Source organism: Marmota flaviventris, chromosome 4 (genome assembly GCF_047511675.1).
Source record: "Marmota flaviventris isolate mMarFla1 chromosome 4, mMarFla1.hap1, whole genome shotgun sequence".
NCBI classification, from domain to species: domain Eukaryota; kingdom Metazoa; phylum Chordata; class Mammalia; order Rodentia; family Sciuridae; genus Marmota; species Marmota flaviventris.
The window spans coordinates 85,331,200-85,346,523 of record NC_092501.1 but is presented as its reverse complement, the minus strand read 5'-3'; the positions used below and the strand labels follow the sequence as shown (position 1 = coordinate 85,346,523).

The window sequence follows — 15,324 nt, the reverse complement described above, 5'->3', positions numbered from 1 at the left end:
TCCCCAAGATGTTCAGACCTGTGAACAACTTCCCTTGTTTTGTTGAACACTATAACAACCTTCTACTTAAACTTTTCTTGGGCTCCCTACCCCTGCTTCATTAACTAGATGCACCATGCAGGTTCCTTGCCCAGTTTGGCAAGGAGACTATGTATAAGTTGGCCATCTTGCTAGGGATGCCCTCCCTCCTGCGCCACCCCTGCTACTCAGAAGCACCTGTGTTCCACTGTCTTAAAAAAAAGGGGGGTGGGGGAGGGAGATTTTTAAAAGCATAAAATAGTAAAATACATAAATTGAATTCAGAGCCAAAATTCCTTAGTCTATTTCAAAATCTAAAGAAATCTGAAAAATAAAATATTTTCAAGTATGTCTGCTACAAACTACTGGTGGCAAAACCTGACCTGAATCTATATGAAGCTCTTTATCAGACTTATGTATTCAAGTGTGGATATTCATAGGCTTTCTGGAAATATTAGTAGGTTTGATCACAGGGTGCTGCCTGTAATCATCACAAACAGATATGCCCTCATATTAACATTCTAAAATCAAATTCTGAAACTCCTTTGGATCCAAGTGTTTCATAAACATGATTATGAACTTATATATAGCTTTTTAAAAGTTTTAAAAAACACAGAAATCAAATTAAATTAACTATCAATAAAGCCAAACAAGGTTTTGTGTGTGATTTTTAATACTGCAAAGCAATGAAAAATGTTCTAAGTGCTGACTCTGAGCTTCAAAGCAGCAAGCACTGTTTCAATAAAGCTTAAGAGAGAATTTGGGAAACCCCAGAAGAGAAAGCTTGTTAGGCCTCCTCCACCTAACTTTGTGCCTCAGTTACAAAGTTGAACATTCTCTGGCAATTATCAAGAATACAAGCAACAATGAATGTTAGTGAGAATGTGGGGGGGGGGGGGAGAGAAAGGCACACTCATACATTGCTGGTGGGAATGCATTGGTGCAACCACTCTGGAAAGCAGTATGGAGATGGAGTGGAACCACCATTTGACGCAGTTATCCCATCCCTCAGTTTATATCCAAAGGACTTAAAATCAGCATACTACAGTGATGCAGCCACATCAATGTTTACAGCAGCTCAATTTACAATAGCTAACCTATCAAAGAGCCTAAATGCCCTTCAACGGATGAATGGATAAAGAAAATGTGGCATATATACACAATGAAATATTACTCAGACATAAAGAATGAAAATATGGCATTTAGTGGTAAATGGTTGGAACTAGAGACTATCATGTTAAGTAAAATAAGCCAATCCCCCAAATCCAAACGCCAACTATATTCTCTGATATGTGGATACTGACACACAATAAGGTGGGGAGAGAGGGAAGAATAGAAGTCCACTGGATTAAACAAAGGGAATGAAGGGCAGGGAATGGGAATAGAAAAGACAGCAGAATTAATTTAACATAATTTTCTTATGTTCATATATGAATACATGACCAGAAACTCCACATTTAGTACAATCTCAAGAATGGGGTTCTAATTAGAATAAGTTATACTCCATGTATGTATAATATGTCAAAATATACTCTACATCCATGTATATCTTTAAAAAAAACAATAAAAATAAAATAAAGATGAACATTCTCTATCAGGTAAGCTTAAGTGTGAATGAGCCCCAGACATGCAGCTAAGGCAAGGAACTATCAATTCAAACTCTACCTAAAGGAGACCCATATTTGATGTGTCTGTTTTCAAATACATTTATATAACATACATATCAAATAATCTTACTCCCTAAAAAGCTGAAGTAAATTCCACTCTTAACTACATCAGTGAGCACCTCATAAACATAATATATACCATACACTCCTTATTCAACTAACCATGAAAAAGAAACCTACTAATTCCAACATAAAAACACAGAACAATCCTATTCCAGTATTCCAATAAATGCACATAAATATGCATATCACAACTTAATAAGGAAGAAATTAAGTTTAATTGCCAATGAACTATTTTTCAAGAAATACCAGTTACAATGATTTCATATGTACATTTGCTTTATTAAAATTATGGCACTTACTATTAACAGCAGAAATAATTACATGATTTCACATCCAAAAGCAACACAATCATGGAGGTGCAAACATTCCTTATTACCAATAAAAGTAAAAAAGTTTTAACATGGTCTGTAAGCCCTTAATTGCATAAAATATTATATTTAGCATCATTTACAGCCAGTACATTTATATAAACTATTATTTTCTTTCATTAACATTCTGCAAACAAAATATGTTAAAGTAAATAAGTAGGACATCTGAACATCATGAAAATTAAATGTCAGTTTTGAATCATTCATGAAGAAAATGCAAGCTAATAATTCCTCTTTTATAAGCTACTAGTATCATCATGATTTTAATTTTTAACTTAAAATAAAAAATTTCAATAAGTGCCATATTGAAAGACAAAGAGGTTTGTTTTTTTTAATTGCAGCACCTTTAGACAACAAAAGATTACATCCTGTTCAACCACACTATATAAATTATGACATCTGTGGAAAATACGTACACACAAACATAAAGCAAATGTTCTAACCACTGATAAATGTCATTTGGTAAGCAGTTTCAGAAACAATATTTAACATCATGTAATGAGAACTGCCACCACTTGGAGTTTTCCATATGTTATCTTCATGAAATAGGAAGCCTGTAAACATAAGGTGTAAAAAAAATTAAAATAAAGATGTAAAGTGCACTCAGTGCACTCTAAATACTATCTTCATACTCTTACTCAAGTAATATTCAGGATTAAAATACTGTACCATTTTAAACATACTGAGTACTTAAGATGTAAAATTGCAACAAATTCATAATCAGATCCAGCTGATAAGAATAATGCATCCAAGAATATCCATTTAAAAATGATAAACTTCAAAAGACTTAATTCCCCTTTTATGTTCAAACCAAAGATACGTCCAGTGTTTCATTAGCTCCTTCAAAAATACCATGTTTAAAAACAAAATTGATTTCATCCTAACCAGAGACATATATAGACTCATTATCTAACAAATTGCTAAGCTTTGGTTATATAAAGTGCAGTTCAATAATGTGCCATCCCAATCATTCAAATACTTCTAGCAATTTTGTGGTTGACAACCCTCTTCAAAATAATTTTCTTTTAGATTCAGTTAAACTTCTCTATAGGTATTCATACGAATAACTCCAAAATTCTTCCAGAACAATCTGCAATGTGCTTCACAATTCCTAGATAACTGGCAATGAAGCTTAACGAAGTACAGCAATTCATATTTGTGCTACAACACATTCAAGATCTGGCTCTGCTTTATTTTTTCTTTAAATACTTTCACACTTTTTGTTGTATAAAATTTTCAAGTTTTATTATGATACAGGCAGTACATTCCATCACCCTCATGGCAACCTCAGAAGTGAACCTGTCATTTGGGATCTGTGGGAAAGGAAGCAAATCAGGATACCTTGTTTTTAAACTGTCTACACCGTAAGCTTCCAATGTGTGAACATCATTTGTCAGTCCTTCAAGTTGCTGACTATATTCTTCTATTTTTTGTGCAAGTGCAGTTGGTTTTACGTCTTTATCGGACTTTCCCCTCACAGCATAGTCAGCTGCAATCAAAGCTAACTTCGTGGAAAGGTAACATTTAAAGCACACCCATTCATTGGCATTTTTATGAAGGTCATTCCTGGCAGCTGAGAAATTTGCTCTGGCTTGTCTTAACCATCTCCGTGCTTCAACAGGATTGCCAACTGACTTGAAAGTGGGAGGAACAAAGAACCTTTGAGAATAAGTCTGCCCAGTCGAAGGAGGGCATTTTTCTTTATTTTGTTGTTGCCGCTCAGATTTATGGCTTGTTGCTTCTTGATTCCATGAAGTATAAAATCTCTGAAATGAGTATTTGTCTGATTGAAATCGAGATGCTGAGGTTGAAAATGTTCTTCTGGAAGCTCTGTCTGCATTTTGATCTAGAAAAGCCTGTTTTTCTAATCTGTTGATTTCATTCTGCAGATGTTTAAAAACTTCATTAGCAATGTCATGATTCTCTGGATTTTTGTCAGGGTGCCACTTCAAATACAACCGCCTAATAATCTTTTTTCGTTCTGATTCTGGAAGCTTCCAAGCTTGCTCTACCACTGATGTCACTTCTTTTAAGATTTCGGGTAAAGAATTAACCTTAAGCTTTTTGGGGGAGTGGTGTTTTGAGGATGAAGTCTTGTGACTTTCTTTACCAGAGAATAGAGGAGGAATGCTCCGCAGACCAGGGGCGAGGAACTCTGTGGGGCTGGTTGGTGTAGAAGGAGCACTGTCTCTACTTTGAGAGCTTTCATCAGGCCTCGAAAACTTATACAGATCAAGTGAACTAACTATTTTATATTCACTATAACCGATATCAATCTGATATATCTTGCCTAGAAAACTAGAATTGTCAGCATCTTCTCTTTCAACTTCCTGTACAATAATTGCATATGTATACGTTGGCTGGTATGACCCATAGATGTCACCACCTTCAGCATCCACAAGGTACCCAACATATTCTCCCGGATAAAACACATTCATTGGATCCATAAGCAGAGTATAATGAATTTCAGCAGGTATTGGCGTGCCGGGCATTGGAAGTTCCAGTTTTGATGGCTCTGAAGAGTCATATTTCACTCCTAAACTATCAAGTTTCTCACTAATCCTATAAATATCATTGCATCCCAGCATAGCAATCAAATATGAAGTGTCAGAAATCAAATTGTCAGTTGCTGATTTCAGTGTCATTGCTAATGCTAATAGGAAATTAATATCTTTACTGTCTGAATGTTGGATGTAAAGCAGGATGACTGCATTACCAAACCTCTTCAGAAAAGCAAAAGTTTCACTTCTGCTATGGGGAATGGGATTAAAACCTTTAACTCTTAATGTTGTTTGAAGCTTTTCAAAACAGGACACTTTTAAGCCTTCTCTTAAGGCTTTGCAAAGTCTTATGGCTTTTTCTTCATTGGCCAGGAAAGCATTATCATTTTCATGCTTCATAATCCTAATCAATCCTGTAATGAACTGTTCAGAAGACAAGAGTAACTGCAGTCTTCCCTGAAGAGAACACAATGCTCCAAACTGACACACTTTGGGAGTTTCTTCATCTAACTGTTCTTCAAGGATACTGCTCAAAAGCCGAGGTCTAAGTTTTTGCGGAAAGAGCATTATCAACTTGGTATGAAATCCATGATCCTTCCCTAAGTAGCACTGGCTAAGGTCAACCAACATTTGCACACCAATATTCCCTTGGATTCTACTTTTATAATGGGGTGCATCATCGAACACTAAGATGCTTGACTTTACCAACCTACCATCCTGGCTTGGAAGATAAAGTGCAAGATCTCGAACATTCTCTAGATCACTCCTCACCTTGACAGAATCATTTTGCAGACTCTTGAACAAACCAGAAACTACTCTCTTAACTGTACGCATTTCATTAGGATCTAATTGTTTTCCTTCAGAATTTTTGAATATGCGGCTCAACACTTCAACATATTGCTTAGTTGAAATAATATCTTCAGTACCTAAGTGCTTGAACAACTGATGAAATGTGCCAAGCTCTAAAGGCAGTTTGTACAAATAAGGTTTAAAATCAGATTCATATTCCAGGTTTATCACTACCTCCTCAGGCTTCAGAAGTTTCCAACCATCTTCTACCATCACAAAAGCAACTCCCCGGAGTTGAAAACGGAACTCCCTTTTTTCTGCACTGAGAAATTCATATATGCTCCTTAAAACCTTTGCTCTAGTTTTTACCATTTCTTCATCTAAAGTTGTTATGTTGCATATATTTCTGCAATTATTAATGACCTTATCAAGAGGGGGATCCAGGTTAACATTAAGCATATTTAAAACTTGTTCAAGCTGTTCTTGTGGACCAAGGTCACTACCTTCTTGCTCTTTGATACTCAAGGGTGTGGCTTTCTCTGGAAGAATAGGGCAAGATGTCCATAGCAGCTGGAGCACATCACACTGTTTGAATTTTGGATTTACCTGTGCTCCATTGAACTTGATAAGAGGAAGTGTTCCATTTACCTCTTGGTATTGAGGATGAAATCGAATGTACTCAGCTGGGGCCCTCTCAGGACATAAGAAAGGTATTAAAGACAGTTCTTTCAGAAAATTTCCAGATAATAAATCCATTCGTTCTTGGAATATATGATGCAGAAGGATATCAACTGTATTTTGCAATGTTTCTTTAGACCAGTTTTCTGTGTTAGCTCTCACACTAATTTCCTTAGCAAATTGTAACAATTGCTGCTGAGAAAGTATGTATTTCAGCCCAATATTTCTTAAGAACTCCACCCAGGATGTCATAAATGCAATTTGATTTTTAGGTTTTATAAGCTGTTCCAGTTTTTTAAAGAAATCCTTAGGAATAAACAGTTTTTCAGGAAGCATAACTTCAAAAACTCTCACAGTTCTATCATAAAAATGTTTGGCTTGCTTTAGTCGACTGTTAGCATCATGGATGATCAATAAACTTTCTAGTTTTTCAAAAAGTTGTTCCTTAATCTCTGATAATTCCTCAATACTAGATAATCTATTCTTAAGATAGATTAAGTGCTCTAATTTTGCATCATAAGAGAGATTTTCAATCTTGGGTAAAAGATGTTTCAAATATACCTCAAGGTCATCTACAGGCACACAACCAAGCACTTCATACAGCTCTTTTAAATGAACTTTTTCTTCAAGAAATGCAGAAGATGATGATTGTGTCCATTTTTCCACTTCAGCTGAAGGAATGCTTTTTGTAAGTACATAGCATGTTCCAAATTTGCCAATGCTCATGTAGCGGCCACTGATGGATTTGTAACATGGAAGAGACTTTAAAATTTTTATGTCATCTTGGGACATCAAGTGACTCAAATTACAGTTGAAATACATTAGAAGGGCTTCAAAATCACTTTCTACCAATTTTTCAGTTCTAAATGTTGAAGTTTGGACCATGTAATGTACAGCTTTCAAAATGCTTATGGGGCTCTCTATGTTTGCTGTGTGACAAGACAAAAGAGGAACAAATGTACTCTCTTTGGAACAGATTTTGTTCAAAGCAAGCTGGATACAGCCAGCTTTCATTAGAGCATGAAAAACTTTATCACTCTGGGCATTTGGAAAAACAGCAATATGCATAAGGCTTAGAGGAAGCAGAACATCTCCTTCAGGAACCACAAGCTGATTGGCTGAAACAGTAAACTTTGTTCCTGGAAGCAATGCCCAGTCTTTGAGAGTATCAGCAACGATATCAAATGTTGGTTTTGTTTCTTCTTGATCTTCTTTCACATTTACAGATTCACTGATAAAATGCCATGCATTCTTAAGCCAAGACTCACTTGCAAAATTGTCTTTCCACTTTGTACAATTTTTGGTCTTATATTCACGAGGCAACACAGATGATAACAAATCAGCAAAGCTGGAAATGTCAAACACTTTTGCAACTTTACAGTTCAATAAAATACTACTATATTTCAAATACAGTGTATTCATAAACAAGTCTTTGCGCGATGGGATCAATTCATGGTATGTTGTTAGAAACTTGGCTCGTTTTGCATCAAAAGTTTGCAAAACACTGTCCAGTGTAATGAGAAGGGGCAATCCTTCAACTTCAATCTCATTTTCTTCTGCATCCTTAAAACAATAATCAACTAAAAGTTTTAAACTGTGAAAAAGTTTCAGATTTGTCTGCTGAAGACGACAAGGCAGCTTCCCAATATGGCAGTTAGTATCAGGAGAGGAGAACGTCATTAAAAAAGACCTAACATCAGCAGGAGTCACATAACTAACAGGGATATCTGCATCTATAAGGCAGTGGTAAAGATTGGCAGTTTCATCACAGTTATATACCAAGTTGAAACCTATTTCCAAAAGTAGGTGTTTCAGTCTATAGACATTCTCTGCTACTGTTTTGCGTGTTGTAATATTATAATCTGCATTTTTAAGGTGTTGTAATTCATCCTGTAGTAAATTGTCAAAAAATGGTCTAGTTTTGTTTGAAGAAGACATATTAATCCAAGTAATTATGACTGCTGAGTGCAAATCAGAGCCATCAATATTTGGTGCCCGGACAACAGGTAAAAGACGTTTCATGTCTTCATGAATGCAGCTATAAAGCGCTTTCACTAGGCAATACAAATCTGGCTGTAGATCAAGCCTGTTGACTGGGAAAAATGATAGAAACTTCTTCAAAGTGTCCTTTACAACATGAATGGGTGTGTTTTGCAAAACTGATAATGTTGGGTCAGAACCGGGGAAGTACCGTTTTTTCAATTGGATTAATAATTCAACATATGCAGGAGCTATTAATGCAGTCATTAAGCTGTTATTCCAGTCACTTCGGACACCAACGCCATTATCATCACGCCACAGGTTTCTTCTGGCTGAATCGAGTGCAAAGTGGCCATTCACATGAAATGGCAACCCTGTCTCCAGGGAGAGGGGTAGAAAACAGAAGGCCCTGTGAGGTTTTTTATAGTTGTGAGTAATACAGGCAGCCACTCCACCTCGTGGGAAGAGAGTAATATCTTGGTTCTTGTGTGCTGATATAACACTCTTAGATACTTTGTCCATACTTGAAAAACCTGACCTATTACATATTAGCCATGTGGTAAGATTTCCTTCAGAATCCTCAGTATCCATAGTATATGTTATCTGTTGAACTGGTATGTCTTTGAGTTGTCTCTTTTTAGTAACACTATCAATTACAGATGCATGAAACTGTTTTCTTTTCAATCTGTCTCCATCAGTGATTTTGCCCTTTACTGAATACAGCACATTTAGAGCTCCTGTAGCTTTATCTATTTCACAAATAGAAATTTTTTCCATGTGATTAAGAAACATTAGAAGTTCTGCCCCATCTGAGCGTAACTTGTCCAAAAGATTCTGGACCATTCTGTCTGATGATGGAACTGAGGAAATTTCTGAAACTTTTGCCATTTCTGCATTACGAAGAGGAAATCTAAACATTGTGCAATTATCCAACTTAAAGTGGGTTCCCAAATAAAGGTCAAGAACATCTGAGAACTGTGTCCTAAAATCTGCATCCAAATCTCTAAACATGCGTCCAGGACTAACAGATGTGGCTCCTGGTGCATATCTGGCATGAGGATCAAAAATACACAGGATGTCATTGCCAGAAATAAAAGAAGGGCAGTCTGTAATATGATACACAGAATTGAATCCTATACCATACTGTCCAGTTTTGCAAGGATTTCCTTCTTTGGTACCTTTTCCAAGATTTTGAATTCCTCTAACATCATCTTCTGTAAAAGGCTGGTTGTTGTACACACAAAGTGCTGGCCCTTGCAATGGGGCCCACTTATCATCAAATATTCTATCAACTGGATGCTGTCTAGGATCAAACACAAAACAGATTTCTGTGGCCTTAGCATCATCAGCATTTTGAAGAAGCTCTTTCAACATTTCCTTTTCTGAAGGATAAGCATTAAGGATGCTCTTAATTCTGCTGGTCAATTTTTCTTTCTGCCCAAATTCTGTGCCAAGTGTTGTAAAACAAATGTTGGATGCATATCTTTCTAATGCTTTATGTCTCTTTGGTATTGCTCCTAGTTTTACAGCTACCTCCCTTGGTATATCAGCATGGCAATATTTTACAGTGGTATCCTTTACTTTTATCCAGGGACAATCATTGTAGCATAAGGACTTAGCAGGGAGAAGCATAAGATTAGTATCTGGCAACAATATTTTACCATAATTTTTCTCACAAAACTCTTGTTTCTTTTCTCTAATGAGACTCCATATTCCTTCACTGATTATGCGTCGGCAAAGCTGAAAATTCTCTTCTGTTATCTGTTTATTTCCTCTTTCTCGGTCAATGGATTCCAAAACTAGGGCAAAATCTTCAACCATAAATGACTGCCTCACGCCCACACTTTCAAACAGTTCACGAAAATTATTTTTATATTTATTAGGTAACTGATAAAGGTATGGTGCTGCTTCAAAATTCAAATGAAAAGAAACTTTTTCTGAGTCAACATATGCATTTTCAACTAGGATGAAGCTAAAAGACTTTAATTTTTCAGTAATTGATACCTTAGTTATTTCACTTTGCATCATTGCTTCATGAAGGTATTTGTAGCAAGCATTGGTGATATTTTCCTGGTACAATGTAATTCCATCATCAACTGATTTTGCAACTTCTTTCAATTGGTTTATAACCAGATCAACTGTTGGTTTTTTTAGTAATCCCAAAAACTCCTTAACAGCCAATGACATTGAACCACAACCTCTAAAGGAATGAGAATTTTCATTTAGAATTGGCTGCAAAAGACAGACTATATCTTGATGTTCAGCTGTATAAAGCTCAGTTGCTGCAAACATTTTTTCAGGCTTAAAACTGTTACCTTTCCATTCCAAAGAAAAACCTGCTGGTTTTGTTAGAAATGGAAGGAAGGGGATTGTTTGATATTTTGCAGCAAAATCCTTTGCTCTAGGATCCCTTATCTTTAGCTTCTCATCAATAAGACTTAATAAGATACTACTTCTTAGACAAGCAGCAACATGATCCCTTTTATTAATTTCAGCTACTGACTCTGCACGTTCTAGCATGTCATCCCATAAAATATCATCTTTTGCCATACCCAACTGAACTAGTTTAATCAAAATAATAGGATTAAGGTAATCCTGAGTAGAACCATAAGGGAACCGTCCATCTTTAGTATCAAATAACTTAGCAACACGTCCTTCAGGATGGATTAATCTAGATGGCAAGACCAAAGGATGCCCCTCCAAGGAACAAGGAATACATGGAGTAACACGAAGAATTCCTGAGAACTCATCAACTTTTTCATTTAGAACAAAATTCATTAAGGGATCTCTAAGTTCTGCTTCAATTTCTTGAATATTTGGAAAAAACACTTCTGAAAAAAACTGTTTCTCTGAAAATGTATTTTCAAGCAGTATCTGTTTGCAGCCAGCTTCTTCAAATCCTAATTTTACTGAAGAAGGAAGTTCAACAGCACAAAGGTTTTTGGATCCAGTCTTTTTGAGGTATTTCAGAAATATCTTGAAGGCTGCTGGACCAACATCTTTTCTTTTAAGTATAGAGTCATCTAGAAATCTCACATTCTTCATGGAAACCCAAGTAGATCCATCAGAGAAGACTCTGGTCATATCCTTTCCTTTTCCATGAGCTATATCTTCATAAAACCCTTGACAAATTACAGAAAAGTCATCATGAACTAAATCAGGATCAGGCCATGTTGCATAGTAAGTATAATCAGTTAGTTCCCCACTAGTGGCCAGGTCCCGTAAGACACTGAGAGCCTGTAAGTAAGCTTTCACAATAACGTGTCTCATGAACGTGGTATTCCATCGTCCCTTTGTATCTGTCTTCCAGATTTCCTTTCTATTTGAAGTAACAGCAAAACACCCATTGATGTGAACTGGTAAGCCTGTTTTTATTCGTAAAGGTAAATAGCAAAACACTTCTCCAATGTGTGGTTTCACAGTCCACTTCTGGTCTTGAGTTTCACACAGCAGAATTCCTACTGCCCCACAAGGAACCAGCCCCAGTCGTCTTCCACTTTCATTCAGGGAAAATTTGAGAGCCTCTCCTGTATCCATGCAGGTGCATATAAGCCATGTGGTAGAATCTACTGTTTTTTGTGGCAACTCATCTGATGGTTTTTTTGATTGGCCAGACTTGGCCATTTCAAAGAGAGCAGCTGGGTCATCATCTGGACCTCTAAAGAGTGGTGACTGCAAATCAGCAATCCTTCTGAACACATGGTGAAATTCTTCAACTGTGATCTGAAGAATGCAAGATGACTTTGGTGCATCTGTGGGAAGCTTTCTACTACTGCTGCTACAAGTCTTCATGAGTTTAGCAGCTTCCTTTAAAACACTTAAAACAGGTGCATTCAATGCTTTGGAAGAGCAGGACTTTTTTTTAATTATTATTGTATCTTGTGCTAAGCTAGGATTGGTTTCCTCAATCTTTAAGTATTTCAAATACATAGAATTTACACTCTGAGTAAAAATGATAAGTCTATGTCCACAGAGACTAAATTCATCCACAAGAGAGTAAATATCTGCTGTATTGTAGCAGGTACTACTTACTTCACTCACTTTTGCCTCCTGTTGAGTTCTAAAGGACAATCGGAAAAGAGTTCCATTGTAGCTATAAGGTGCTTCTACCGTCAAAGGTAACTGACAGCCAAATACATCTATAAATGGTTTGAACTGATTAGGAAATTTCCTAAGTCTTTTCTGTTGTTTACTCCAATTAATCTTGATCCCAGGATTAGATTTATCTTTAATGTGTTTACTAATATGATTTATGTTTGGATCAAACATTATCATGAATTCTCGACTCATAATAATGGGAATATCAGTGAGATGGTATACAGAATTAAATCCAAGACCAAATTTTCCAACTTTGTCAACTTCTCCCCTTTTTAAAGATTCTCCTAACCTAGTTATGTTCACAAAATCTGAATCTGAGAATTCAGAATTATTGAATGACCACAAAGCAGGCCCATGGCAAGCTGCCATTCCTGGGTCTAGAAGATTCTCTCTTATGTCCATATTTCTTCTCATATCAATCATGAAACTGCATTCTGTTGCATTTGCATCATCAGCATTTTGAAGTAATTCCTTAAAAATATCTGACACAGAAGGGTACTCTTCCAGAATATTTTTAATTCTTACAGTGAGTGGTTCTCTTTGTCCTGACTGCTCAAATCCCATGTTTTCAGGATTGATCAGTCTTGTACTAAGGCATGGAACTTTTAGCCATTCTGCAGTTTTCATGGGTATGTCCTCGTGCACCAAAATGATTGGTTCCACTGAATCTTCTAATAAGTCATTGAGGTCATCAACTTTGATGTCACAGTAACAGCATTCATGAATTGGTTTCATGATAAGTTTAGAAGGATTTTTGCTGTGATGTATAGGAACTGGTGTATTGGGACTTGCTGGGATCTGATTGCTATACAGCCATCTGATAATACTCAACATAAGTTGAAGATTTTGTTTGCTTTCTTGTTCACTGAGATCCTGATCACTTTTGAGATACACCTTCTGAATGACCATGGAAATATGATCTGATGTCAATTCCTCTATTGAACCACAGACCTTAAAGAGTTGGTGAAATTTTGCCATGGTTTTAGGCACATTATGTAAATACGGCTGAAGGTCCAGATCATGGATTGGTTTGATCACAGCTTGGGCAAGAGGACAAAATTTTTTGCCAGTCCAAACCCATGGAAACTTTAAGGCCTTAAAAGATTCTTTCCCTTCATTCAAATGATCATGCATGAATCCATAAATTTCAAGCAAAATGTGTTGGAACTGATAGTAGTCTTCATCACTAAAGGTTTTTGAAGTATACCAGTCAACAACAATTTTGAAGTGTTTTAAGACAGCACTGATGCTAGGCTTTGTAAAAATACCTAATGCTTTTTCCAAGTTTACATGGATACTTTCAACAAGAGGAAGTGATGAGCCCACTAGAGTCGCATGGGCCACATCGCACATATCGGGTGGTACACAAAGATTACAGAGATCTCCTTTCCAGACTAAAGAACCTGGATAATTTGGAGGCCTTTCCTTGCAGGCTGGAACCCATTTTATTTTCTTCAATGTCATCTTTCCTTCAGAAGATTGCAAGAGTGTATGATTCTTATTTAAAACCAGTAACAGTGTTTTGGCTTTCTTCAGAACATCCTGATCTGGACAAGAACTGACCTGTAAGGATTCAATTTTTTTTGCTACTTGCACAACATCTTTCTCATTGAGACTGGCTTCATTTTTTAAACCAATCTGTCTCATAGAGTGAAGAATATCTGGTGAGGTAAAAACTGAGGGTGGGAAACAGGTTTCTTCTTCATTATAAAAGAGATCTTTAAGTATTTCTATATCAGGATCGAAGAGTTCACTTGCTGATACCATCCGTTCCTGTGAAATCTGAATGAATTTTAATGGCATTAACCAATCAAGCACATTTGGATTCTCATTTTTAAGAGAGGACAGATTTTCAAGGATCCATAACATCAGGTGTGTTACTTCTTCATGTGAATAAAATGCATTTTCCATATCTCTTAAAACAAGCTTTAAGCAGCTAGTAGTCTTTAATTTCTCTATCTTCAACATGTTTGCCAAGCGAATGGTAGCTTCATCACTACTGTCTATTACTGAAATAGAAAGTCGCAAATCTGGTGGAAGTTTGGCAGTATGGTGTAAGACCTTACAACCTTTCAATTTTGTATAAGAGGAAATTCCCTGATCAGATGAGTGGTTAATTCGTTTGAATATTGTCAGTTCTTGAATTATTCTTTTCTCCTTTTCACTAGTATCAGTTAAACTAGCCAAATATTTCCTCAGAGCATCTTTGTGTGTAGGAAGAAGAGAAGCTATTTGATTACATAATTTCTGCATTGGCATCTTTTCCATTATCTGCAAAACTGCACTTGGTAATGGTGAATGAATGTATTTTTTAATGAGTGGATGTTGTATAGCGGCATCTAATTTTTTCAAAACAATCCCTCCAAGTTTTTGTACAATGTCTGCTAAAAATTCTGGAAGCTGTGCTTCCGTTTCATCATCTAAAATAACTAAAGATGGAATCCTGAGTCTGATGAGTTCTACACACATCTGACCTTCATCTAGTGTAGTTCTTGGGATAAGTGGCATTTCATCAAATAAAGTCAAATCCTCTGAAAAATGTATATAGAGATTCTTCCAAACCATCTTAAGCCATGAAACAGATGGGTGATTTCTGTCTTCACTGAATGGATACCACTGAACGATCAACTCTCTGCCAGGCCAGAATGTATTCATTACTTCTTTAATAAGACGTGCAAATCGCTCTGGATTTAGAAGCTGCAGTTGAGTACATGGCCTTCCTGTAAATCATACACAGAAATATCATAAATACACATAATTCTATTGTAATAGCCTTCTATTATCACAGGTAAGAAAGTACTAGAAAATTATAGGAGTTTTAAGTAGATGTGAAAATTCAGTACACCTGGGGTAATTTTTAAATAATAATGATAGAGAATTTATGTATGAATCCATATTTAGAATAGCCTTTGGTAGAAATAATTCCCTCTAGAAAATTCATATTTTAAGAAAAAATATAAAACACATTAAATGTGTTTTTAAAAAGTATCCTATGATGTTCTACAAATGGAATCCCCAAGTGGAAATATCTTTTTATGTTACTTCATGTTCCCTCATGAAGGAGCCACATGGCTACGTGGGATAGAGAGAAGGATGTGAAGTCAGAGCCTGACTATTCATCTCAGTGACTAACATTTTCTGAAGCTCAGGCAACAGTGAGAC

The 15,324-nt window shown here is 36.2% G+C and overlaps 1 protein-coding gene across 6 annotated transcripts in view; it reads right to left on the bottom strand.

The window, feature by feature from the left end:
- Window positions 1–2,002: 2,002 nt before the first annotated feature.
- Sacs (sacsin molecular chaperone) overlaps window positions 2,003–15,324 on the bottom strand; it is a 99,156-nt gene continuing 85,834 nt past the window's right edge. For all 6 annotated transcript variants that reach the window (XM_071611329.1, XM_071611326.1, XM_071611327.1 and 3 more), the window contains one exon: window positions 2,003–14,882. In XM_071611329.1, coding sequence (XP_071467430.1) covers window positions 3,328–14,882 — 11,555 coding nt within the window. In that variant the 3' untranslated portion in view covers window positions 2,003–3,327. The remainder of the gene's footprint in view (window positions 14,883–15,324) is intronic.